This window comes from Oryx dammah, unplaced genomic scaffold (assembly GCF_014754425.2).
Source record: "Oryx dammah isolate SB20612 unplaced genomic scaffold, SCBI_Odam_1.1 HiC_scaffold_9, whole genome shotgun sequence".
Taxonomy (NCBI): Eukaryota; Metazoa; Chordata; class Mammalia; order Artiodactyla; family Bovidae; genus Oryx; species Oryx dammah.
In genome coordinates, this window is record NW_024070193.1 from 46,183,914 (window position 1) to 46,211,873 (window position 27,960).

A 27,960-nucleotide genomic window follows, 5' to 3' on the forward strand; every position below is an offset into this window, starting at 1 on the left:
GGATAATTACATTAAAAATATTGTGTTGGTTTCTGCCATCCATCACCGTGAATCAGCCACAGGTATATGTATGTCCCCTCCCTCTTGAATCTCCTCCCACCCCTCCAGGCTGTCACAGAGCTCCAGGTTTCAGCTCCCTGAGTCATACAGCGAATTCCCTCTGGCTATCTGTGTTACATGTGGTAGTGTATATGGTTCCATGATGCCGGCTCCAGATCTCTAGGAGTCTGGCCATGCAGGAGAAGATACGAAAAGGATCGTGGGTTGATGCCACCCTGTGTCCCGTGGCAACGCCTCTGGACCAAGTGCAAGTGCCTGCACAGTCCAGGGACAGGTGGTACAGCAACATAGGCCCACCCGCCCTCCCCACCCTGAAATGTTATCTGAACATGATCACTGAATGGGATATGCTGTGTGTTCATTTCCGAGAGATCGTGGATGTCACGTGCGTGTCATTTGGGTGTGCTTCTCCTTCTCATTCTTTCGGTGGCTCCTTCCTAACCTCCCAGGATCGGTTCTTGTCTCCTGATACGTTGTCTTTTGAGTTCCAGCCCACACCAAGGGTGGAAGAGGGTGACCGTGGCTCATTGTTACTGTTGGTCGTTAGAGGTATCTCCTACCTTGACTGTTGAGACCCCAGCCCACCATTTTCATCGGAAGTCTTCCAGCGCCACGTCCACCTTCGTGTGTTGGAATGGAGTCTAACGTGTGTTTACAGTGAGAGCGCTTTGGGAAGGCTGATTGCTTTCCAGCGGCATTTCCTTGCTGTGCCCTTGGTGTTGCAGAGCTGTCCTCTTTAAGCACCGAAGCAATTAGTTTCAAGAAGGCTGATTCTTCAGGGTCCAGTGCTCTCCTGCCTTTCATTTGCTGAAGCTGTACGTCTTAATGAAGTTGTTTCATCTATGTTGCCAAACGCTAGAATTTTGCGGCTTCAATTCTAATTATCTCTACTGGCAAATGCTATGTTTTATTAGAACTCTCAAGTGCCCTGTTTATTAAATGTCCGCACACCGTGGTGTTGGGCACACAAATTAGGTCAGCTTTCCGTATTGGGTTCTGGACGGAGGGGTTGAAGATTTTCATCATAATCCTCAAGTGCAGTAGAATCGTCTTGGGTGTCTTTGTGGGAGGGCAGTGCTGGCTTCTCCTTCTCCTGTGAGCTCAGCTTCCATTCTTGCCCCTCAGCCAGTGCTGACACTGAGTGTCTCAGTCCTGTGACTGTTGACTGTGGGGCCACTGTGTAACTTCATTCTTGGGTGTGGTACGCTCATTCTTTTCTGTCCTGTAGTTGCCAAATATACCTACATCTTGCTTCCTGGGTTGCATATCTTGTGATAGGCCGTCCATATTAAGGGATCTTTTGAAGCCAGGAGGTCCCAGTGGTGGTAACACAGGGCTGGGCATATTGTAGCCAGAGAAGTTAGAGGGCAGTGTTAGAACAGCAGCCTCAAATCAGTCTTTCTGTCCTCTTTCCACCCCCTGCTCCAGAGTCCTTTACGTCCCTGGCTCTCGTGTCGTGTTGGTTACCCTGGGATGGGCTGACTAGTGACCCTGAGGTCCTGCGCTCCGCCCTCCTGCTCCGTCAGTGTTGTCACTAGACAGTGTTGCTTGGTGATAAAGGGTCACCTTCCATCTCCTAGATTGAATCCCAGCCTCACGATCAGGAAGCTTGGTGATCTTTGGTGAGTGACACTTCACCTCCTTAACCTCAGAGCCCTTAGCTGTGAGCAGGGGAGATTTGTGGCCACTTCGGAGTTTTGGTAAGGATTAAATGAGACGATACAGGTAGAGGGCTTGAGGTACGGGCCATGGCATGCAGTCCCTTATCAGTATATTTCCACCTCTGCCTTGTCCATGCTTGGGCTCACGTGGCTGCTCTGCCGCCGTCAGTACAGAAGCCGCTGGTGTCCCGGGCCCTGACCCTGTGCCAGAGGCCCTGTTGTGGGTCATTAAGTGTTTCCCTCCCTCCTTACACTGCCCTTACTGAATGTGTTGGAGCGTCAGTGGTGTGGACCCCTTGTTTTGTTAGTGAGCTATGGGACTCTCTTTAGGGAAAGGTGCTATCTTAGAGGAACATCTAATGAAGACACAGCCTTTAATCAGCGTTGTCCCTCCCCTCCATCTCTGGCCTGTGGTCTTTGAATCAAACTTGTGGTTCCTTTCCTCTTTACACTAATCTTCCAGGGTCCCCACATATTTACCCTGATGTCTTCTCCCTTCATATAATTCTCTACTCTGGCTTTGAAAGAAATAACGATGTTTTTCATAGCATAACTTATCCCCTGTGGGCTATGAATGTGGTTGTGAACTGCAGAAACAAATCTTATTAAAGTTGCTAAGAGAAGTGAAATAGCTCAATTTGATAGAAATTAATAGAAGTGTGCTTAATTCACATTCACACCATCTCACCTGCTCTTCTCAGGTCTTGAGCACTGTTTTTCTGTGGAAATTAAGTTCCAGGCCACAGCAGTTACTGTCTGATTTCCCCTAGAGAACCACATCGTTCCCTTGAGTTGGTACAGTCACTACGTTCTATGGTTTCTCTCTTTCAAACTAAGTAAGAAGCATTCTTGTAGGTACAAGAAGGAAGAAGTGAATAAAATTTTAACAAATCCCCTGTTTTATATTGAACAAAGTTCATGGTCTATGAATGATTTAAAAATCAATAGCAAAGAAATTAAAACGAAGTGTTTTGAATAATGGCTGAAATAGAAAAGGAGCCATGTCTCCCCGTCTGCTTATAGGATCTTTGGTCTGTATTCTCTGCATCAGATATTGTGCCCTGAGCATTTCCAGTGATAAGGTTAGTGGGGGCTCTTGATAGCCAGAGTGCACCTTTATGCCCTTCTGCAGATGGAGCACTGTGGGGCTGGCAGAGTCCCTCCTTCTGCAGTGACTCTGCAGACTCTAGGCCAGGAGTCTCAGGACTTAATTGGCTAGGGTATGGTCCTGGGCTCTTAGTATTCAGGGGTAATGGAAGTTTGAAAAGTTGGCTTTTGTACTTAAAGAAACTGCCTTTATCAACGAGTGAGCACTAGGAAAAACGGAAGCATTGACTTTACAACAAGCCAAAAATACCTCCAAGAGCATAAAAAAGTCATATGTAGTCACAAAAATATGTTTATGAAAGGAACAGTGGATTTATCTCTAGTAAAACTGACCTATATTTTCCGACAGACTGGCCTTTGAACAAGGACTGGTATAATTTTGCCAAATGGAAACGAGATTTATTACTGTCTTTATTCTTCACAAGAATAAGTTTCCTTTGTATCGTTAGCTACTTTATCATGAGTAACATGTCTTGTCATCTTGGTGCTTATTAATCACCCTTTCCCTCCAACCATTTGTAAGAATAATTAGATGAAATTGGTGGTAGCCCACTGCTTCCACATTAATATTCTTAAACTGGTGTCAGTGAAACAGTCAAACATGAACATCTACTTTAATACCTGTGTTTCTAAAGAATAGAACTTTCCAGGCATTGATATTTGGAGAGCAGACCTTTTGTAGATGATTAGGCTCAAGAAATAGAGTGACTCCCATTGGTGGGATGTACATGTCTGTTGACTGCAGTTTAGAGCCCGATGCTGTATTGATTTTTTTTTTTTTTTTTGTGAGCTTTTCAAAACTGTGTGTTCAATCAAGGGACTCTGAGCAGCTCTGCTGAATGTCCTCATTCTGAGGCCTGGGCTATTGGCGCATCTTCCCTCCAGACTGGTCACGAGGCAGAGGAAGGATAGGACAGTGAAGCCTTCTCTAGCCCTTAAAACTTCTGTCCAAATGAGTCCAGTTTGCCAAAGCCAGTCTTTGGGGCAACTCTAAGTATGAGTGGGCAGGAAAGGGCCATCCTCCTATATATCTAGGTGAGGGAAGTGGGAATTGTGTACATTTGTAGTGACCAACTCAAAGTCACAAGTGCAGATTCTTGACTAAAATGGAAAGCTGGCTCCCTGAAAAGACCTGTAATATAGGGAAGACTTTGGTAAGTCTGATCAAGAAGAGGGAGGAGATAGTGTAAAAGGTGATGTCAGTCAGCTCAGAGAAGATAGGTAAAGACAGGAGAGATAGTTCTGTATGATTCTGTTACAGTATGTTTGAAAACTTGGGAAATTTTAGATGATTTTCTTGGAAAATGGACATAAAGTTGGATCAATATTGATGCTAAGATGTTTTTGAAAAAAATATTTGAAGATCTACCAGTAAAAATACACTGATCCAGTTGCTTTTATTAAATACTAGGGAGTTCTACCATCTCACCCAGAAATTGATATTAGATGTACAATAAATGTTTGTGGAATAAAATGAAGGGACAAGGGGTATCATCAAACTGATACTAAATTCAGATGAGGATGTAACTCATAGGCCACTAACACTGGAGAATACTGATGTCAATTCAATTTAGTCACTCAGTAGTGTCCAACTCTTTGTGACCCCATGGAATGCAGCACATCAGGCTTCCCTGCTAAGTAGCTTCAGTCGTGTCCAACTCTGTGCAACCCCAGAGACGGCAGCCCACCAGGCTCCCCCGTCCCTAGGATTCTCCAGGCAAGAACACTGGAGTGGGTTGCCATTTCCTTCCCATTACCAACTCCTGGAGCCTACTCAAACTCACGTCCATCGCGTCAATGATGCCATCCAACCATTTCATCCTCTGTCGTCCCCTTCTCCTCCCGATTTCAGTCTTTCCCAGCATAAGGATCTTTTCCAGTGAGTTGGTTCTTTGCATCAGGTGGTCAAAGTACTGGAGTTTCAGCTTCAGCATCAGTCCTTCCAATGAATATTCAGGACTGATATCCTTTAGGATGGATTGGTTTGATCTCCTTGCAGTCCAAGGAACTGTCAAGAGTCTTCTCCGACACCACAGTTCAAAAGCATCAATTCTTTGTTGCTCAGCTTTCTTTATGATCCAACTCTCACATCCGTACATGACCACTGGAAAAACCATAGCCTTGACTAGATGGACCTTTGTTGGTAAAGTAATGTCTCTACTTTTTAATATGCTGTCTAGGGTGGTCATAGCTTTTCTTCTAAGAAGCAACGTCTTTTAATTTCATGGCTGCAGTCACCATCTGCAGTGATTTTGGAACCCGAGAAAATAAAGTCTCTCGCTGTTTCCATTGTTTCCCCTTCTATTTGCCATGAAGTGATGGGACTGGATGCCATGATCTTAGTTTTCTGAATGTTGAGTTTTAAGCCAACACTCTCGTCTTTTCACTTTCATCAAGAGGCTCTTTAGTTCTTCTTCACTTTCTGCCATAAGGATGGTGTCATCTGCGTATCTGAGGTTATTAATGACCTGATGGTCAAAACCGAAATCAGACTGATTATAGTCTTTGCAGCCAAAGATGGAGAAGCTCTATACAGTCAGCAAAAACAAGACCAGGAGCTGACTGTGGCGCAGATCATGAATGCCTTATTGCCAAATTCAGACTTAAATTGAAGAAAGTAGGAAAAACCACTAGACCATTCAGATATGACCTAAATCAAATCCCTTACAATTATACAGTGGAAGTGACAAAGAGATTCAGGGGATTAGATCTGATAGAGTGTCTGAATAACTATGGATGGAGCTTCGTGGCATTGTACAGGAGGCAGGAATCAAGACCATCCCCAAGAAAAAGAGATGCAAAAAGGCAAAATGGTTGTTTGATGAGGCTTTACAAATAGCTGAGAAAAGAAGAGGCGCTACAGGCAAAGGAGGAAAGGAAAGGTGCACCCATTTGAATGCAGAGTTCCAAAGAATAGCAATGAGATGAGAAAGCCTTCCTCAGCGAGCAATGCAAAGAAATAGAGGAAAACAATAGAGTGGGAAAGACTAGAGATCTCTTCAAGAAAATTAGAGATACCAAGGGAACATTTCATGCAAAGATGAGCACAATAAAGGACAGAAATGGTCTGGACCTAACAGAAGCAGAAGATATTAGGAAGAGGTGGCAAGAATACACAGAAGAACTGTACAAAAAAGATCTTCATGACCCAGATAATCACGGTGTGATGATCATTCACATAGAGCCAGACATCCTGGAATGTGAAGTCAAGTGGGCCTTAGAAAGCATCACTATAAACAAAGCTAGTGGAGGTGATGGAATTCCAGTTGAGCTATTTCAGATCCTAAAGATGATGCTGTGAAAGTGCTGTGCTCAATATGCCAGCAAATTTGGAAAACTCAGCAGTGGAGTTTTCAGGAGCAGAAAAGGTCAGTTTTCATTCCAATCCCAAAGAAAGGCAATGCCAGAGAATGTTCAAACTACCACACAATTGCACTCATCTCACAGGCTAGCAAAGTAATGCTCAAAATTCTCCAAGCCAGGTTTCAACAGTACATGAACCATGAACTTCCCATATGTTCAAGCTGGATTCAAAAAAGGCAGAGGAACCAGAGATCAACTTGCCAACATCCGCTGGACCATCGAAAAAGCAAGAGAGTTCCAGAAAAACATCTACTTCTGCTTTATTAACTATGCCAAAGCCTTTGACTGTGTGTATCACAGCAAACCATGGAAAATTCTTAAAAGAGATGGGAATACCAGACTACCTTACCTGCCTCCTGAGAAATCTGTATGCAGGTCAAGAAGCAACAGTTAGAACTGGACATGGAACCACAGACTGGTTCCAGATTAGAAAAGGAGTATGTCAAGGCTGTATATTGTCATTCTGCTTATTTAACTTATATGCAGAGTACATCATGCAAAGTGCCAGGCTGCATGACCATTGATGTGACTATTCCAAAACAAACAAGCAAATAGAACCTGGCAGTATAATAAAAGTACCAGTCCAGACGTGGTCAGATGCAGTCTTCTGAAGGAGGTATGCCTTACTTTGTTTAAAGTTGTAACCTTCCCCTACAGCACCCCCAAACCGCTGTCCCCTGTCCTGTCTCCTCTCGCGGTGTGTTTCATCCTTTAACACAGAATGTATTTATTGTCGTCCTCCACTGCTGCATGTAAATTCCACAAGGGTGGGGCTGCTTTTTTGGGAAAAAAAAAAAATTTTGGTCTCTTTTATTCACTGATATAAGCCAAGTACCTAAAACAGTGGGCACTTTGTAAATAAAAGTTGTAAAAAAGACTTAATTCTCAATGCAACATGGGATCCTGGACTGGATCCTGGAACAGAAAAGGATGTTAGCAGAAAATGTGACATTTGAGTAGTCTTTAGTTTTGTTATTAGCACTGTACCAGTGGTACCTTAGTTTTGATCGATGCACGTTGGTTGGATAAGATGCTAACGGGAAGCTGGGTGAAGGGTGTATAGAGACTCTGTATGCTGTCTTTACAACTCTGCTGTGACTCTAAAAGTATTTGAAAAGAAAATCTTTGGGATCCCTTAAAAAGTTAGAAAGAAGTTATCTTTTGTGTCTTGTCAGTGAGAAATTGGACCAAAGTTACTCCCTGCTATGCGATGTGAAGCGTTAGGGAAAGCAGAGTTCACTCTTTCAGGTCCCTGTATAGTTCATTACTCTGAAGCAGTGCTGCAGTAAGTCATATTCAACGTCACCAGCCAGGTGTAAGAGTGAGGAAGGAAAACAGCATAACAGTCGACTCTCAAAGCTGCAGAAATGTTTCTTTAAGAAGTTTTTCTTTTGTGATCTCAAAGTTACTTTCAGGTGTGGTTTCATAAGTTCCATGTACTAGATCTCTAGTCACTCTGACCCCTTAGTTGCCCTTCAGAGGCCCCGAGGGCAGAGTGTTGTCCCTCAGTGCGTGGGCAGGGGATAGCACGCAACCATGCTGTGCCCTGAGTGGTTCACACTGCCTCCCAGCTCACCTGACTCACCAATGGGACCTTAACACGGAGCAAACTGTGCCCCATTCGAGTGGAAAAAGATAATCGCCCAGCCTTGTGCAAAGAATGAAGGGAGGTCGGCCATGGGACCATTTGTCTTTTTTATGATGTAATGATGTTACTCTGTTTCTGTACAGTTATGATGAAAATGGTACTCTGTTGCAGGAACATCGGGAGAACATTCTGGGTAACACCATGCAAAGTGTGGTTGCATTGCTCAACAATCTGGTCGCCTGCAAAGGTTCGAATATGAAGCTACTTTATGAACAAGGTAAATGCTTCTTAGAATTCATCTTTGATTATGTTGAATTTTGCCTATTTGTAAGTTTCTTCATCTCACATAGTAGACAGTTAACAAGTACTACTTAGAGTTGATCAATCAAAATAGATGCTTAAAGGTCTACAAATAATGATAACATTACCAGCACAAATGGGAAGTCTGGCTGGATTGTGATAGTGCCTCAGAGTTAATTCATTCTCATTCATGGCACAAAATCAATAGGCATCCACAGATGATCGATCAAGAAATGGAAATGTAAGCATCCTATGTAGACTTTTTGCTGCCAATCAAAATAAAAACATATATGGTCAAAATCACCTTGGAAAATGAGACTGGATGAGTTGAGGGTGGCTTTACTTTACATCTTATGCATATCTAATACTGAAATGAAAAACTTTTAAAAGTTTTTAAAGAGCTCAATTGAAGAGTTCAATTTTTTTTATTTGTTTTAGGTTTAAAACCAAATTGGGAGGGCAGTACAGAAATTTCCCATATAACCCCTGTCCCCACACATGCAGAGCATACCCCATTATCAATATCACTCACCAAAGTGGTATTTTTTTTTTTTTGCCAAAGATAAATGCACACTAATATCATAATCACCCAGAGTTCATAGTTTACATTCAGGCTCACTCTTGATGTTGTATTTTCTCTGTGTTTGGACAAATTTATAATGACATTTGGGGTTTCCCCAGTGACTCAACAATAAGGTACTCGCCTGCAATGCAGGGGATGCAGGAGACACAGGTTCAGTCCCTTGGTCAGGAACGTCTCCTGAATGGGGGCATAGCAACCCACTCTAGTATTCTTGCCAGGAAAATCCCATGGACACAGGAAGAGTCAGATGCAGCTGAAGTGCCTGAGCATGCATGCATAATGACATATATCCATCGGTATTATATGGTACAGTGCATTTTCATTGCCTTAACAGTCCTCTGTGCTCTACCTGTTCATCCCCACTGCCTTCTGCAACCACTAATCTTTTTACCGTCTACATAGTTTTGCCCCTTCCAGAACATCATAAAGTTAGAATCATATAATATGTCACCTTTTCAGATTGGCTTCTTTCACTTAGTAATATTTATTTAAGGTTCTTCCATGTGTTTCCATGGTTTGATGGCTCATTTCATTTTAGTATGAATAAAATTCTCTGTTGTCTAGAGGTACTGCAGTTTGTTAATCCATTCACCTAATGAAGGACATTTTGGTTGCTTCTAGATTTCAGCAATTATGAATAAAGCTGCTATAAATATATGTATTAAGATTTTTGTGTGGACGTAAGTTTTAAACTCCTTTAGGTAAATACCAAGGAGTGCTAATTATTTCATTTTCTAAGGGATGCCAAACTGCCTTCCAATGTGGCTATACCATTGTGCATTCCCAAAGTAAATGAGCGTTTCTGTTCCTCAATACCCTTGCCAGCATTGGGTGTTGTTAGTGTTCTGGATTTCGGATGTTCTGTGTCATGGTAGGTCCTTGTTTTAATTTCCCTTTCCTTGATGGTATACGATGTGAAGCATTTTCTTATATTCTTGTTTCCCATTTGTATATCTTCTCTGGTGGTGGTCTCTGCTAAGATCTTTAACTTAATTTTTAATTGGATTATTTTTTCTTCTTGCTCTTGGGTTTCAAGAGTTCTTTGCATGTATTAGATAAAGTCCTTTATCAGATGTGTCTTTTTCAAATATTTTCTCCCAATCTGTGACTTGTGTTTTAATTCTTTTGGAAAGCCACAGTTTTAGTTTTATCCAGTTTATCCATTTTTTTTAATGGATCGTGTCCATGGTGTTATTATCTCAAAAGTCCAGTTTATCAATTGTTTTTTTTATGGATCGTGTTTGTGGTGTTGTTATCTCAAAAGTCGTCACCATACCCAATGTCATCTAGGTTTTCTCCTACATTATTGTCTAGGAGTTTTGTAGTTTTGAATTTTTACAATTAGGCCTGTGATCCATTGTGACTTACTTTTTGTGAAGGGTATAAGGTAGATTTTTTTTTTTTTTTTGGTATGTTGCTGTTCCAGCACTGTTTGTTGGGGAGACTGTCTTCGCTCCATTGTGTTGCCTTTGCTCCTTTGTCAAAGGTCATTTAACTGTATTTATCCAAGTCTGTTACTGGGCTCTCTATTCTCTTCCATTGACCTGTTTGCTTTATACTTTCACCAGTACCCACTGTCTTGATGACTGTAGCTTTAAGGTAAGTCTTGAAGTCAGGTAGTATCAGTCCTTCACTTTGGTTTTTCTCCTTAATATAAACGTTAGAATCAGCTTGTTGATACTCATAAAATAACTTGCTTGGACTTTGATTGGGATTGCATTGAATCTTGGAGAAGGCAATGGCGCCCTACTCCAGTACTCTTGGCTGGAGAATCCTGTGGATGGAGGAGCCTGGTGGGCTGCAGTCCATGGGGTTTCGAAGAGTTGGACACGACTGAGTGACTTCAGTTTCACTTTCATGCATTGGAGAAGGAAATGGCAACCCACTCTAGTGTTCTTGCCTGGAGAACCCCAGGGACTGGGGAGCCTGGTGGGCTGCTGTCTATGGGGTCGCACAGAGTCAGACACGACTGAAGTGACTTAGCAGCAGTAGCATTGAATCTATGGATCAAGTTGGTAATATTGTTACATCTTAAACACAGTGTTTATTAGTTTTATATTAATAAAATCTCTCATTTGAATGTTCATGAAAATAAGACTTGGATAGGATCAGTGAATAAAAAAAATCCAAGATCAGTGGATAAAATCTTTAAGTCACGGTTCTGTTCCCACCCCCCCCACAACATTTAGAGTTGTATTTCTGTTGGTCACTATACCTAAATGTTGGAAATGTTTTTTTTTCTCCCTTAAGAAGAATGTGCATTTTCAACGATAATAAATATTGCCAAGAGTTGAGGGATTTTAGTACACTGAAACATTTATCCTTTTATACAGCAGCATCCTATTCTGTTTTATGGGTTCTGTTCAGTTCCTCAGTCATGTCTGACTCTTTGTGACCCCTTGAACTGCAGCACGCCAGGCCTCCCTGTCCATCACCAACTCCTGGAGTGTACCCAAACCTATGTCCATTGAGTCGGTGATGCCATCCAATGATATCATCCTCTGTTGTCCCCTTCTCCTCCCTCTTTCAATCTTTCCCAGCATCAGGCTCTTTTTCAGTGAGTCATTTCTTCACATCAGGTGGCCAAAGCATTGGAGTTTCAGCTTCAGCATCAGTCCTTCCAGTGAACACCCAGGACTGATCTCCTTTAGGATGGACTGATTGGATCTCTTTTCGGTCCAAGGGACTCTCAAGAGTCTTCTCCAACACCACAGTTCAAAAACATCAATTCTTCTGCTCTCAGCTTTCTTTATAGTCCAACTCTCACATCCATACATGACCACTGGGAAAACCATAGCCTTGACTAGACGGACCTTTGTTGACAAAGTAATGTCTCTGCCTTCTAATATGCTGTCTACGTTGGTCATAGCTTTTCTTCCAAGGAACAACTGTCTTTTAATTTCATGGCTGCAGTCACCATCTGCAGTGATTTTGGAGCCCAGAAAAATAAAGTCAGCCACTGTTTCCACCAGTAATCTAATGGATATGGGTAATTTCCAATCTTTTGCTTTTGCAGACAGTTCTGTAATGTATAACCTTAAGCACACATTCCTTCACATGGGAGCAGGACTATCTACAGAGTAAATTCCGGGGGTAGAATCACTAGATCAAGGGGTTTCTGCTGCTGCTAAGTCGCTTCACTCGTGTTCGACTCTGCGCAAACCCATAGACGGCCGCCCACCAGGTGCCCCCGTCCCTGGGATTCTCCAGGCAAGAACACTGGAGTGGGTTGCTATTTCCTTCTCAAGGGGTATATATGTTTGTAATTTGCATGGGTAGTGACAGGTTATTGTAAGCAGCCTGACAGTTTATACTTCCATCAGGGCACAGGAGATTACTTGTCTCTGGATCTAAGAGCATATTATGTTTTCCCGTTTATTTGACTTACTTTCTTTATAGTTTTCTTTATATAGGCCATATGTATTTCTTCCTGTTTATCTCTGCCCAGTTATTTTATCCTTTTTTACTTGCTATCAGAAATAAGGAATTTTCTACAAGTATAGTTCTCAATTATTTTTTTAAGTATGTGTTTGAAAGTTTTTATTTCTGTTTATTAACTTTGTCCCTAGGTTTATTCTCTTATTACTTTCCATAGTTATGGCCTACATGATTCTCTTTACTTTCTGGTTATGTAATAATAATGAATGCAAATAGAAACAGTCTTTAATTTTTATAGTTCTACTTTTTCTCTCTAGTCCAATTACAAGATTCAAAGAGAATAATATAGAGGATATCTTGGTATTGCCTCAGAATCTTTTTTCTGGTTAAGGAAATGTTTACATTTTATCTTTTGCAATTAAGAATAAATAATAATAAATAAATAATGATGACTTTTGACCCCTCTGGAAATGATCAGTTGATTAAATGATTTTTCCTTGGATCTATTCATGTCATGGATTATATTTAATAAGAGTATCTAATATGCAGCCACCCTAGTGTTTGTATCAGTAAGCACAGTTAATTGTGATATAATATTCTTTAATTGTAGTGCTTCAGGTTTTTGTTAATCTTTTATTCAAGATTTTCCATTGCTGTTGATAAGTGTGATTGATCTATAGTTTTGTTTCTTGTTTCTTTCTTTTTTGCTGGATTCTGGTGTTATTGCTATATTGCTTCTTTTTCTTTTTAAGGAAGTTTTCTTTCTTCCTTGGGCTTTGGAACAGTTTAGATATCTTGGATATTACTTTTAAAAGTTTGATAGAATTCCCTTGTGAAGCCATATGGCTGGTTCTCTTTCTTGAAGGTACGATAGCTGTGATAGCTCTTTGACACCGTTCTGTATTTCTACAGTGATAATAAATCTTTTTTCATTTCCCATCTTTTATAGAGTCAGTTATAGGATATTGTATTTTCCTAGAAGGTCTTCATTTCACACACACTTTCAAATCTATAGACTTGGAGACAGAATAGCTTCTCATAATTCTTTTGTTTTCTTAGGTTTCAGAAGTTAACTTCCTGCTTCCATTTTTTATATATTTTTATATGTGTATTTAAATACATATATTATATATATATTTATATATAATACATATACTCCAAAAATATATATATTATATATGTATTTGCACTTTTGTAATTTTATTGATTAGTTAAGATAATGGACTATTATGTGTGCATAATACAAATGTGTACATATACAAATGTGCATATAATTTTTAGGCCAGTTTGGAAATTTGCATATTAGTCCTAGTTTAAAAAAACAAATTCTTCTTTTATCTACTGATTCACTCCTTGTGAATGAAGTTGTTTTTTTCATTCTTTTTCTGTCTTTTTGAATAAGATGCTTAACTCATTTATCTCCTTTTTATTTAATCACTAAAATATTTAAAGCTATGAATTTTCTTCCAGTATTGGATTCTGATCTGTAGTGTGTCCATCCTTTTTGTTTTCTACATATATTTCAGTTTTGGTTTACATTCCTTCATCAAGCCAATAATTGTTTAACAGTGAGGGCGTATTTTGTTTTATTAATTTAGTTCTTTCTAGTTTTATTGCAGTATGGTCAGCAAGTTTCAGCAGTACTATTTTATCTTTTTAGAATTTATTAAGGTTTTCTTGTAGCTAATATATGGTCTAAAAGGTCTTGTAGGTCTTCATAAAACCGTTCAACTTCAGCTTCTTCACCATTACTGGTTGGGGCATAGACTTGGATTACTGTGATATTGAATGGTTTGCCTTGGAGACGAACAGAGATCATTCTGTCCTTTTTGAGATTGCATCCAAGTCTGCATTTTGGACTCTTTTGTTGACCATGATGGCTACTCCATTTCTTCTGAGGGATTCCTGCCTGCAGCAGTAGATATAATGGTCATCTAAGTTAAATTCACCCATTCCAGTCCATTTTAGTTTGCTGATTCCTAGAATGTCGACGTTCACCCTTGCCATCTCTTGTTTGACCACTTCCAATTTGCCTTGATTCATGGACCTGACATTCCAGGTTCCTATGCAATATTGCTCTTTACAGCATCAGATCTTGCTTCTATCACCAGTCACATCCACAGCTGGGTATTGTTTTTGTTTTGGCTCCATCCCTTCATTCTTTCTGGAGTTACTTCTCCACTGATCTCCAGTAGCATACTGGGTACCTAATGACCTGGGGAGTACCTCTTTCAGTATCCTATCATTTTTGCCTTTTCATACTGTTCATGGGGTTCTCAAGGCAAGAATACTGAAGTGGCTTGCCATTCTCTTCTCCAGTGGACCACATTCTGTCAGATCTCTCCACCATGACCCACCCGTCTTGCGTTGCCCTGCAGGCATGGCTTGGTTTCATTGAGTTAGACAAGGCTGTGGTCCTAGTGTGATTAGATTGACTAGTTTTCTGTGAGTATGATTTCAGTGTGTCTGCCCTCTAATGCCCTCTTGCAACACCTACCATCTTACTTGGGTTTCTCTTACCTTGGGTGTGGGGTATCTCTTCACAGCTGCTCCAGCAAAGCATAGCCGCTGCTCCTTACCTTGGAGGAGGGGTATATCCTTAATGCCGCTGTTCCTGACCTTCAACATGGGATAGTTCCTCTAGGCCCTCCTGTGCCTGCTCAGCCACCGCTCCTCAGGTTGCTCCTCTCGGCCACTGGCCCTGGCCTCGGGCGTGGGTGGTTCCTCCCAGCTGCCGCCCCTGGCCTTGGGCTCGGGGTGGCTCCTCAGGGTCACCGCCCCTGGCCTTGGGCACGAGGTGGCTTCTCCTGGCCACCCCTGACCTCTGACGTGGGGTGTCTCCTCCCGGCTGCCACTGGCCTCAGACGCGGGGTAGCTTCTCTCGGCTGCTGCCCCTGACCGCGGACGCGGGGTGACTCCTCCTGGCCCTTTAGAAATAACACCCAAAAAAGATGTCCTTTTCATTATAAGGGATTGGAATGCAAAAGTAGGAAGTTAAGAAACACCTGGAGTAACAGGCAAATTTGGCCTTGGAATGCGGAATGAAGCAGGGCAAAGACTAATAGAGTTTTGCCAAGAAAATGCACTGGTCATAGCAAACACCCTCTTCCAACAACACAAGAGAAGACTCTACACATGGACATCACCACATGGTCAACACCGAAATCAGATTGATTATATTCTTTGCAGCCAAAGATGGAGAAGCTCTATACAGTCAACAAAAACAAGACCAGGAGCTGACTGTGGCTCAGATCATGAACCCCTTATTACCAAATTCAGACTCAAATTGAAGAAAATAGGGAAAACCTCTAGACCATTCAGGTATGACCTCAATCAAATCCCTTATGATTATACAGTGGAAGTGAGAAATAGATAAGGGCCTAGATCTGATAAATAGAGTGCCTGATGAACTATGGAATGAGGTTCATGACATTGTACAGGAGACAGGGATCAAGACCAGCCTCATGGAAAAGAAATGCAAAAAAGCAAAATGGCTGTCTGGGGAGGCCTTACAAATAGCTGTGAAGAGAAGAGAGGCGAAAAGCAAAGAAGAAAAGGAAAGATATAAGCATCTGAATGCAGAGTTCCAAAGAATAGCAAGAAGAGATAAGAAAGCCTTCCTCAGCAATCAATGGAAAGAAATAGAGGAAAAGAATAGAATGGGAAAGACTAGAGATCTCTTTAAGAAAATTAGAGATACCAAGGGAACATTTTATGCAAAGATGGGCTCAATAAAGGACAGAAATGATATGGACCTAACAGAAGCAGAAGATATTAAGAGGTGGCAAGAATACACAGAAGAACTGTACAAAAAAGATCTTCACAACCCAGATAATCATGATGATGTGATCACTAATCTAGAGCCAGACATTTTGGAATGTGAAATCAAGTGGGCCTTAGAAAGCATCACTATGAACAAAGATAGTGGAGGTGATGGAATTCCAGTTGAGCTGTTTCAAATCCTGAAAGATGATGCTGTGAAAGTGCTACACTCAATATGCCAGCAAGTTTAGAAAACTCAGCAGTGGCCACAGGACTGGAAAAGGTCAGTTTTCATTCCAATTCCAAAGAAAGGCAATGCCAAAGAATGCTCAAACTACCGCACAATTGCAGTCATCTCACACGCTAGTAAAGTAATGCTCAAAATTCTCCAAGCCAGGCTTCAGCAATACGTGAAACTTGAACTCCCTGATGTTCAAGCTGGTTTTAGAAAAGGCAGAGGAACCAGAGATCAAATTGCCAACAGCCGCTGGATCATCAAAAAAGCAAGAGAGTTCCAGAAAAACACCTATTTCTACTTTATTGACTATGCCAAAGCCTTTGACTGTGTGGATCACAATAAACTGTGGAAAATTCTGAAAGAGATGGGAATACCAGACCACCTGACCTGCCTCTTGAGAAATCTGTATGCAGGTCAGGAAGCAACAGTTAGAACTGGACATGGAACAACAGACTGGTTCCAAATAGGAAAAGGAGTACGTCAAGGCTGTATATTGTCACCCTGCTTATTTAACTTCTATGCAGAGTACATCATGAGAAACGCTGGACTGGAAGAAGCACAAGCTGGAATCAAGATTGCCGGGAGAAATATCAATAACCTCAGATATGCAGATGACACCACCCTTATGGCAGAAAGTGAAGAGGAGCTAAAAAGCCTCTTGATGAAAGTGAAAGAGGAGAGCGAAAACGCTGGCTTAAAGCTCAACATTCAGAAAACGAAGATCATGGCATCCGGTCCCATCACTTCATGGGAAATAGATGGGGAAACAGTGGAAACAGTGTCAGACTTTATTTTGGGGGGCTCCACAATTACTGCAGATGGTGACTGCAGCCATGAAATTAAAAGATGCTTACTCCTGGGAAGAAAAGTGATGACCAACCTAGATAGCATATTCAAAAGCAGAGACATTACTTTGCCAACTAAGGTCCGTCTAGTCAAGGCTATGGTTTTTCCAGGGGTCATGTATGGATGTGAGAGTTGGACTGTGAAGAAGGCTGAGCGCTGAAGAATTGATGCTTTTGAACTGTGGTGTTGGAGAAGACTCTTGAGAGTCCCTTGGCCTGCAAGGAGATCCAACCAGTCCATTCTGAAGGAGATCAGCCCTGGGATTTCTTTGGAAGGAATGATGCTGAAGCTGAAACTCCAGTACTTTGGCCACCTCATGTGAACAGTTGACTCATTGGAAAAGACTCTGATGCTGGGAGGGATTGGGGGCAGGAGGTGAAGGGGACGACAGGGGATGAGATGGCTGGATGGCATCACAGACTCAGTGGACGTGAGCCTGAGTGAACTCCGGGAGATGGTGATGGACAGGGAGGCCTGGCGTGCTGTGATTCATGGGGTCTCAAAGAGTCGGACACGACTGAGCGACTGAACTGACTGAATATATGGCCAATTTTCAGGATTTAATATGTAGAATTGGGAAAGTGCATATAGGATTTCTTTCTTGACAGTAACTGATACTAACATGCCCTCCCACCAAAACAACAGGAAAATTCAACAAAACATGTGAAGCAGTTTGTTTTCAGTCACTAGAAAACAGGCAACATTGGGTTCTGAGCCTTGAGAAGGAAAACATGAGGTGAACCTTGTAACACTCTTTGTTTTTGTTCTCTTTGCTTGTTTTTTGTCTGTTTATGGAAGCAGGGTCCAAGAAGAATACCAAGGTCTTGCTGAGTTAGGGAGAAAGAGTTCAGTGTTCAGGAATGAGAACTAGTGAAGGTTCACAGGGCAGAGTATAAGAGAAGATGCAAAGAGGGACCAGGCCCAGAAGTCTACATGAGGTTTCACACAAGTCCTTTGTGAGGGCTGGGCTGCAGTGGACATGCGCAGAACAGGATTCTGTTAGGCCTAGAAAGAGGACAGAGCAGATGCCATAAGGGTGACAGCTGGATTGATACCGCAGAGATTATGCTCATGGGGGATGTAAGAATTCCAGCCTAGCTACTGGATAGTACCTTACTGCAGACCTAAGTAAAGTTACATCAGCCTGAAACCAGATGCTAGTCTAGACCTTCCATGGCATTTCAGCCTTGTCCTGTGCATCCTATGCTAAGTCACTTCAGTTGTGTCCAGCTCTCTGCAACCCCATGAACTGTGGTCTGCCACGCTCCTGTCTGTGGGATTTTTTTCAGGAGTGGGTTGCCATTTCCTGCTCCAGGGGATCTTCCTGACCCTGAGATTGAACCCGTGTCTCTATGTCTCCTGCATTGGCAGGCGGGTTCTTTACCACTAGCACCACCTGGGAAGCCCTGGACTAATTCTTTGGGCTATGAATTAAACTACAGTCCTGTCCTAACAAAGACTCAAAAGGTCAAAAGATTCACAAGGAAGTTTACTGCCTGCTAGAACAAAATCATCAGGAGTCCAGGCAGTCTTAAGAAAGGTGGTTAGGCTGCAAGTGTGGTGGGATGAGGAAGCGGGTAAGTGTGGGGTTCCAGGGGTACACTGAGGCTGGGATCACTTTCCTGGCCCTTGCTAGTGGTTAGTGGGAAGGAGAGGCATGTGACTGCAGAAAGGCTGTTTCCATTCTCCAGAGATACACCAGGTCTGTCTTTTCATTATACTCTGTTGCTATACAGACTTCTTGGCTACTCAATTTGTGGCTGCTTTTTCCAAAGTTGGGTAAGAGATCTGTTGAGTGCTTGCCAGCCCAGAGTGTGTTAAGATTCAGTGGGGTGTGGCCACATGAGGCGTCACTAATGATCTGCCACCGTATGGGCTTGAACGTTTGTGGCTGGTCTGAATAAAGTCTTGTTAGTTTTTATTTTGGATCAATTCTGGCTCAGTCGTCGGTGTATATATTCATTACATTTCATACAGAATTAAATTCCCTATTCCAAACATTACAATTACTTGTAACATTAATACTTTGAAAATCATTCTGTTATAAGTGAGCTGTAGTGCAGATGAAGTGGAAATGATTGTCCCTGCCTTTAGGTGCTTCAGTATGGTGCTGTGTTAGGCGAGTGTTTGACTGAATTTCATTGTCGGACCACACACTAGCAGTTAGTGGAGGGATGAATTCTAAAGCATACGTTTTCCTGCCTCACCTTTTAATCTCTCTGAAATCAGTATATCAACACTGCTATCCAGATGGCAGTCCTAGTGTAGTTTCTGCTGCTGGCATGTGTGTGTTGAACCTTGTGGGATGAGTCCGAGTGTCCTGTAAGTGAACCCAGACACCTCGGAAGAGATGCGTCATAGTGCTGTCCTGCATCCATGTTCTGATGGAGCAAAACTTAAGAAACAGTACAGATGCTGGATGATTCCAGGTTGACGAATAAGAGGAGTCAGTCTCCAAATGGGAAGAACTTTTAAGAAAAACTCAACCAATTAAATGTACTTAGACATCCCTTTTTGTGTGTCATAAAGGCAATGTATGAGAAAATCCATATCAAAATGTCTCAGAGCACTCGCATTGAGTGTAAGATGCAGTTCTGAGTGATAAAGTGTGTGCCATGTAAGTGGCAGCATTTTTTCTTTGTTAGTGGTACGTAAAATGATGTGGTTCCTTATGATCTCTGGCATCTTAGACTCAATGAGGTGTGGTAGGTAGTACAGGTGAGAACCTCAACACAGCATCTGCGCATCCCACAAGCATGCAGACTCTGAGTGGTAGGGTCGTCGACATGTCACCAGTGTGTAGCTGCATTGTATCATCCAGGTTTTTTGCTTTAACATTTTCATTTTTAAATGAAGTGTTTAGGGAAATAATTAAAAAAACAAAGTAAGACCTTTTGTTTATATTTGAAAAAATGTTACTGTTATTAACATTTAAAATTGGATGCCGGCTCATTCCTGTTCAATGACCTTTTGATAATGGATATTAATTCCAGCTTCAGTCTTAGCAGCAGAGCTGTCAGCATAATGGATTTCCATGACACACTGCAGCAGCCAAAAAACTGTAGCACCTCCAAAGGACCGTTGAGGGAAATTACGTTTGTCCTCATGGGTTTATGGTGTGTCAGAAATCAAAACACTCATTTCTTGCTAGGTATATTATAAAACTGCCTAAGTTGGTGTTTCCTCAAGAGACCAGAAAATTACTGTGAGAATTGTTTGGGCTTTGACAGTGTGCTTAATAGCTCTCTTCGATTCTTTTACGTTTAAGGATAATGTTCAGAATGATGTTAAAGAGGCGAAGGTGGCAAACTTTTTGTGTAAAGGACCAGATAGTAAATATTTTAGGCTTGTAAGGCCATGTGATCTTTGCTGCTCCTGCTCAATACTGCCAGTATAGCAGGCAGCAGGGCAGAGAACCCAGATGTGAGCAGTTATGGCCCTGTGTCCGTAAGTTTTCTTTACAAACTTAGGTGGCCAACCCCCTGACCGTGGTTTTCCAGCCCCTCTTGTACAGTACCTAACTCAAATTCTCCCAAAACTGCTCTCAAGTCTTCACATCAACCTATTTGTAAAATTTAGTTGTTAAATTATGATTCAACTCAAGAAAAACTGAAAATTAAATTTAAATGAATATATTCAGAAGAGATTACTGCCTTCATAGTTGTGTGAAGATGCATGAAGAAAAAATGGAATATTTGCCCTAAGGGCTTAATCTAAAAATCATAACAAATGCATACATCTTACTTAATTCTGCTCCTATAGCACAAAAATTGCCATAGAGAATAAATACATAAAGGGATGAGCATGACTGTGTCTCTAAGATTTTATTTACAAAACAGACGATTTCCCACTCTTATCTGGTTCATTCAGTCTGTCAACAAATATTTATATACCAGGCCTTGTTCTTGGTGTGAGGAATGAACAATGAACAAAATGAACAAAACCGGCACGATTTCTGCCTGCATTGGTGCTTCCATTGTGATGGAAAAAATAAACCACAAACCAAAACAATGAACAAGAAAGTTTATGTTAGATAATGTTAGATGTCACATGATAATAAACACTAATTAATTTATTTATTTTTATTATTTTTTAAATTTATTTATTTATTTATTTTTTATTTTACTTTACAATTCTGTATTGGTTTTGCCATACATTGACATGAATCCACCACAGGTGTACATGCGTTCCCAAACATGAACCCCCCTCCCCCCCCCCACAACACTAATTTAATAAACACTAATTTAAAAGAAATAAGAAAAAAGGGGGGGCTAGAGGTGTCTGCATGGAGGTAGGGTTGAAATCTTATCCTGGGGAGCCAAGGAAGGCATCACTGTGAAGTAAAAGCTGGAGGGAAGTGAGGAAGCAGCCATGCAGATATCTGGGCAAAGGTGGCTGGAGAGAACAGTGGGTGTGAATCCAGGGTGGGAGCCTGCCTGTTGGGAGAGGAACAGCAGGGAGGCCAGTCCAGCCACAGCGGAGGAGACACTGAGCGGAGAGGAAAAACCAGTAAACTGGCTGTGCATTCAGGGAGCACAGGGTCACTGTTGTCCAGAGCGATCTGGAAACATGGCAGGACTGCAGTTCAGTTTGAACTGAAGATGAGGAAACTGGTTGGTAATTACTGGCTACCTACTTACTCTGGGGCAGGAAGATGCCCTGGAGAAGGGCATGGCAACCCACTCCAGTATTCTTGTCTTATTTGAACTTTTCTTATTTCCTCACTACCTTGGTTATCCCTAAAACTTTGCATTAACAAACTGCCCCTATTAGCTTCATATCTGTGTGAAGTTTTGAATCTGAGGTAAATTCTTATGCGATGAGTAGGTTTAACTCAGCTATTACTTTTAGAAATTGTTCTCCTTTTAAATGAATATAGTGGAAATATATAAGATACAAATGCTGTCAAAAATATTGAACTTTAGCTGAACAGAGAATGGGCATTGCCTAAATTTGACAAGATATTGTTCAGTAAGGTAATGTTGTTGTTGTTCATTTGCTAAGTCCTGTCCAATTCTTTGTGACCCCATGGACTGCAACATGCCAGGCTCCTCTGTCCTCCACTATTTTTCCAAAGTTTGCTGAAACTCATGTCCATTGGGTCGGTGATGCCATCCAACCATCTTATTCTCTGTTGCCCCCTTCTCCTCTTGCCTCAATCTTTCCCAGCATCAGGGTCTTTTCCAGTGAGTTGGCCCTTGGCATCAGGTGACCAAGGTATTGGAGCTTCAGCATCAGTCTTTCCAATGAATATTCAGAGTTGATTGCCTTTAGAATTGACTGGTTCGATCTCCTTGCTGTCCAAAGGACTCTCAAGAGTCTTCTCCAGCACCCCAATTGGAAAGCATCAGTTTTTCAGCATGCAGCCTTCTCTATGGTCCAACTCTCTTATTTGTACGTGACTACTAGAAAAACCATAGCTTTGACTATATAAAATGGCAACCCACTCCAGTACTCTTGCCTGGAAAATTCCATGGACTGAGAGGCTCCTCAGAGCCTGGTAGGCTACAGTTCATGGGGTCACAAAGAGTCGGACACCACTGAGCGACTTCACTTTTCACTAGAAAAACCATAGCTTTGACTGTATAGACATTTGTCAGCAAAGTGATGCCTCTGCTTTTTAATAGACTGTCTAGGATTGTCAACCCGCTCCAGTGTTCTTGCCTGGAGAATCCCAGGGACGGGGGAGCCTGGTGGGCTGCCATCTATGGGGTCGCACAGAGTTGGGCACGACTGAAGCAACTTAGCAGCAGCAGCAGCAGGATTGTCAGAGTTTTCCTTCCAAGGAGTCTTCTAATGTCATGGCTACTGACACTGTCTGCAGTAACTTTGCAGCCCAGGAAAATAATATCTGTCACCACTTCCACCTTTTCCCTTTCCATTTTCTCGATCACACTGTTTTCCAGAGTGGCTACACCATTGACAATTTCCACCAACGATGTTATGAGGATTCCAGTTTCTCCATACCCTTTCCATTCTCTGTTGTTTTGAGTCCTTTTTAATTATGGCTATCCTAATGGTGTGAAGTGATGTCACACGCGGTATTGATTGGCAATTCCGCCAAAGTTAAGGACATTGAGCATCGTTTTATGATTTGTGAAGGACTAACCTTGGGAACAGGAGAATCTTGGAGAAGATGACAAGCCTCTGATCTATTTTTCACGTAGTGACTGCCAGAATGATCATTTGAGGGGGCAAATCTTACCACATTACTCGATCTGCGAGCTTTCTGCTGCTCCTGGGAGCAAGACTGGAATCATGACCGTAACAGACAGCTCTTGCTTTGCCAGCCGCCTCTCGCGCCACCGCCTCCTCTTCTGTCTGAGCTGTGGCCACGCCAGTTGGTCGGTCAGGCGCTGTGCTGCTCTCCGCTCTGTGCGGCCCCACCCACTGCTCCCCAGCCTTCTTGCCTTCTTCCCTTCTTCCTTCCGTCAGGGCTCAGTCCAAATACCATTTCCTCCGGAAAACCTTCCGGGACACCCCGTATTCTCTTTTGTTGCACACATTTCACTTTTAATGAAAACATGAGCTATAGAATTAGTTAATGTTCATGCCATCTGCTAGGATAGAGCCCCCCAGACACTGGAACCTGCCCATTCACCGCGGTAACTGCGGCGCAGTCGCTGAGGCAGAGTACTAGTTTAGTAGAAGTGCGCTGACACCCGGAGAGGTGCTCACGCTCCGTGTCCTGAGTGAGTGCTCTGCTCCTCTGCACCTGCTCGCGGTCCCACCCAGAAGAAGCGGGACCGCGTGTGTTGTCTGCGCTCTGCTGCAGTGCGGTTTCATAGGCCTCTTCCCTCCATGGGTGTGTGTGGAGAACCTGATATCCATAAAGGCAGTATTCGCTGGAGTCTTCTTAGGCCGCCAAAGTGGGTAAAATTTGAGCTGCTCACTGATTTTTTTTCATCAGTTCTTCTCCACTTCTTCTCCACTTTTGGAATCCAGCGAACTCATCTCCAAGGAGCAGATCCTGTTCCTTTGAAGCATGATAAAAGGCATGGGCAGAGACTGAGAACGTAATCTGAGCTCTGCAGAGCCATTTTGGGGAGCTACAGACTTACAAGCAATGATTCTTTACTCGTTGCTTTTATTTTGTCTTACCTTAATCTTGAACTATGAAGAATGATATGTTGGATAGATCGAACTGTCCACTTTTCCTTCTTTGGTATTCCGTTGAGAGTGATTGGCCTGCATGTCTTCACTCCCCTTCCTAAGAGTCTACTGACCAGTGCTCACTTAGGCTTCTTAATCTGAAATACTTTGAGATATCCAAACTGTATGATCACTTATCAGAAAAGTTTTTCAAGGAAAGAAAAGAAAAAGACATTTAACAAGATCTTTGCAAGATCAGATTAAAAACATGTTAAAAATAGGAAGGAGGGACACATTATAGCAGGTGTGAATCGATAATAGTGTCGGGAAATAGCACAGAATGAGTTAAGCCTCGTATGAATTGTTATAGGGCTACTGAAAGACTTTTAAAGTTATCTTCCAAGAAAAAAGGAAGGATATGAATCCATTATTTAGGGAGAAAGTTAAGAAGTTAGCATGTGAGTCGAAGAAAGTAACGTGGTGTGGTCGCTGAAATAGCTGGGTTTGAATCCCAGGTCTACAGTTTATTTGGTGAGATCTCTTTAGGATAATGGCATAGCTTTAGGATAATTTCATAGCTTTGATTTGAGGATTAAATGATAATATATGCAGGTTTGTCATGTATAATTAGTAAACTTAGCATAAGTATTTGAAAATAAGTACTAAAAATAGCTGAGCAGCCCTCTCATGGGGCCATATAAGCAGATCATTAAAGTAAGAAAAGTGAAGCCCAAGATAAGTTACTAGATTCTAATGCAGCATCAGACATTTTAAATCATAGCTTTCCCACTCCAGTAAGTTATAATACAGTGTACTGAAAAAGTCACAAATATGATCTTAAAGCCCCCTTTTTAAAAAATGGAAGTATAGTTAATTTACAATGTTGTATTAATTTCAGTTGTACAGCAAAGTGATTGTTATACACATTGGGTTGACCAAAATGTTCATTTGATTTTCCCATACAGCATATGGAAAGCCCGAATGAACCTAATGGCCAGTCCAGTATATACACACACATGTACTTTTTGGTATTCTTTTCCATTATAGTTCATTATAAGATATTGACTATGTTCTTGTGCCATGCAGTAGGCCCTCATTTTTTATTTTATACACAATAGCTTGCATCTTCCAATCCCAGACTCCTAATTCATCCCCCTACCCCTTTCTCCTCTGCTAACCATAAGTTCATTTTCTATGCCTGTGAATGTTTCTGTTTTGAACTTTAGTTCATTTGTATCATATTTCGTATTCCACAGATAAGTGATGCGATATATTTATCTTTTTCTGCCTGACTTACTTAACGTAGTATGACAGTCTCTAGGTCATGTTGCTGCAAATGACGTTATTGCATTCTTTTTTTAATGACTGAGTAGTATTCGTCTGTATGTATGTACCTGTGTGTGCTGTATGTGTGTAACATACCGCCTCCTTATTCATTTATATGTGGATGGTGTTTAGGTTGCTCCCATGTCTTGGCTGTTGTGAATAGTGTTGTGTGAACTTTGGGGTGCATGTATCTGTTCAAATTAGAGTTTCCTCTGAATATATGACTGGGGCTTCTCAGATGGTGCAGTGGTGAAGAATCTGCCTGCCAGTGCAGGAGATGCTAGAAACATGGGTTCAGTCCCTGGGTCAGGAAGATCCCCTGGAGGAGGAAATGGCAACCCAGTCCAGTAATCTTGCCTGGAAAATTCTATGAACAAAGGGGCCAGTGGACTACAGTCTATGGGGTCACAGAAGAGTCAGACACAACTGAACGACCAGGCGCACACACATGGGATACATGCCTAAGAGTGGGATTGCTGGATGATATGGTAATTCTGCTTTTAGTTTTTTAAAGAACCTCCATAATGTTTCCATAGTAGCTGTACCAGTCTACTTTGTCACCAACAGTTCAGCAGGGTTCCCTTATCTCCACACTCTTTCTATTCTTTAGTTTTTGTAGACTTTTTAATAATGGCTATTCTGAATGGCCATTGTTCTTTTTATTTATAAATAGATATTTATTTGTAGAATCCTTTTTTCCTTCTTTCTGTGCTTCCTCCATCCCACTCTCTCTTTCCTTTCTCTTTCTTTTTTATTGAGATATAGTTTACATATATACTGTGTTGATTTGATACACAATTATATCACACGACATAATTACCATTTCCTTTCTGTGGTGAGAACAGTTGACAGCAAAAAAACAAGCAGCCTAATTCAAAAGGAGGCAAAGGACTCATATAGATATTTCTAAAAACAACAACAAAAAAACCCAACCACATAGCCAATAAACACATGAAAGGATGCACAACATTATTTGTCATTATGGATATACAAATAAAACTATAATGAGATACTTCTTCAAATTTATTAGGATCACAACTTTTTTTTTTTTTCAAAGGAAAATAATGAGTGTTGGTGAGTTGTGGAGAAACTGGAACCCTCACACATTGCTGGTGACCACATGAAATAGTATGACTGCTATGGAAGACAATAGTGATTCCTCAAAAGTTAAGCATAGAATTACCATATGATCTGGCAATTCCCCTCCTAGGTATATGCCCAAAAGAAATGGAATAGAGCCTTAAACAGATAAATTAGACATGAATGTTCATTGCAGCATTATTCACAATAGCTAAAAGGCAGAAATAATTCGCAAGCACGTCTGCAGATGAATGGATAGCAAATGTGAGATAGACGTATAGCAGAGTACGATTCAGTCATAGAAAGAAATAAAATTCTGATTCATGCTGCAATGTAGATGAACCTTGAAAATATTACACTAAATGTTAGAAGCCAGACACAAAAATGACACATTGTGTATGATTTTACTCATATGCGGTACCTGGAATAGACAAATTCATAGGAGCAGAGAGTGAAATAGTGGTTAGCACAGGCTGGGAGAAGGGGGAAATGAGGAATTTTATTTATTGGGTACAGGGATTCTGTTTGTGATGGTGAAGATGGTCTGGCAATTGTGCCGTTGGTTACACAACACTGTGAATGTATTTAGTGTCACTGAATTATATGGTTATAATAGTTTCATGTTAGATATGTACTTTTACCAAAATTAACAAAAAACCCCAGCTGAAAATGATACATGTCCCTCTTGCTCACATTGATCAGTAACATCTGGTTTCTGGGCTATGTGAGGATGTAGTTTTGGGCATTGGAAAGTCTGACTGGGCAGCCACTTTTCAGCAGAGATGCCACAGTTTTCAACAAAGACCATGAATATTTTGAGAGTAGCAATTATTTTGGCAGCAAAGACTAAATTAAAAAAAAAGTTTTTTTAATGTATGTATTTCATGAGATAGCAAATTCACTTTGGAAGTAACTTCCTTGAAGCCGTAGAATCAAAAGATCCTGAAAATTTCCTATCAAACACAAGCCAGGGAAAAGAAATTAATATTAGTGTTCCCACTTTACTCATTTTAAATGTATGGAGTGTTGAAAATGAGTAGAATGTTCCCTATATTTGTGTTTGTCCTGTGTCTTACTGTTGAGGTTTCCATGAATTTAGTCTGATTTTGTCTGTCTCTGTTTCCCTATATGTTCATATGCACTTCAACTTCAGGTTCTCGACCACAGCGCTTTCTGGAGGCAGGCTACTCTCTGATGGCCCAACTCTGGGGCATTGATGTCTCCTCTGTGTAAGGAGGGATGTTGAGTTTATTTCTGGGGGAAATGTTAAAGAAATGTTGCAGATAAAACTAGAAGCTCCTTCTCTTAGGCATCCAAGATGGAGAGGCTGATGGGAACCATTCCTTCTAAGGGGCAGCAGAGGATGCTGGGAAGTGCGACTTATAAGCTAGATGACCAATGAGAGCTTCCAGCGCTGTCTTTGGATGTGTCATGGGAAACAGGAGGAGATTCATGCTGTGAGTTGTTCCAATAGGCAGGACCTTGGGTCTTAGGGAAAGTTCCACGGCAGTCACTTCTTGTTCAGCATAGGACAGTTCTTTCCAACAGTTTGGAGACTTAAGTAGGGAGAGGTCAA

General features: G+C 41.6%; 1 protein-coding gene across 4 annotated transcripts in view; it reads left to right on the top strand.

Annotated features, from left to right (window-relative positions):
• ULK4 (unc-51 like kinase 4) overlaps positions 1-27,960 on the top strand; it is a 492,418-nt gene that overhangs the window by 252,837 nt on the left and 211,621 nt on the right. For all 4 annotated transcript variants that reach the window (XM_040246041.1, XM_040246038.1, XM_040246040.1 and 1 more), the window contains one exon: positions 7,951-8,056. In XM_040246041.1, coding sequence (XP_040101975.1) covers positions 7,951-8,056 — 106 coding nt within the window. The remainder of the gene's footprint in view (positions 1-7,950; positions 8,057-27,960) is intronic.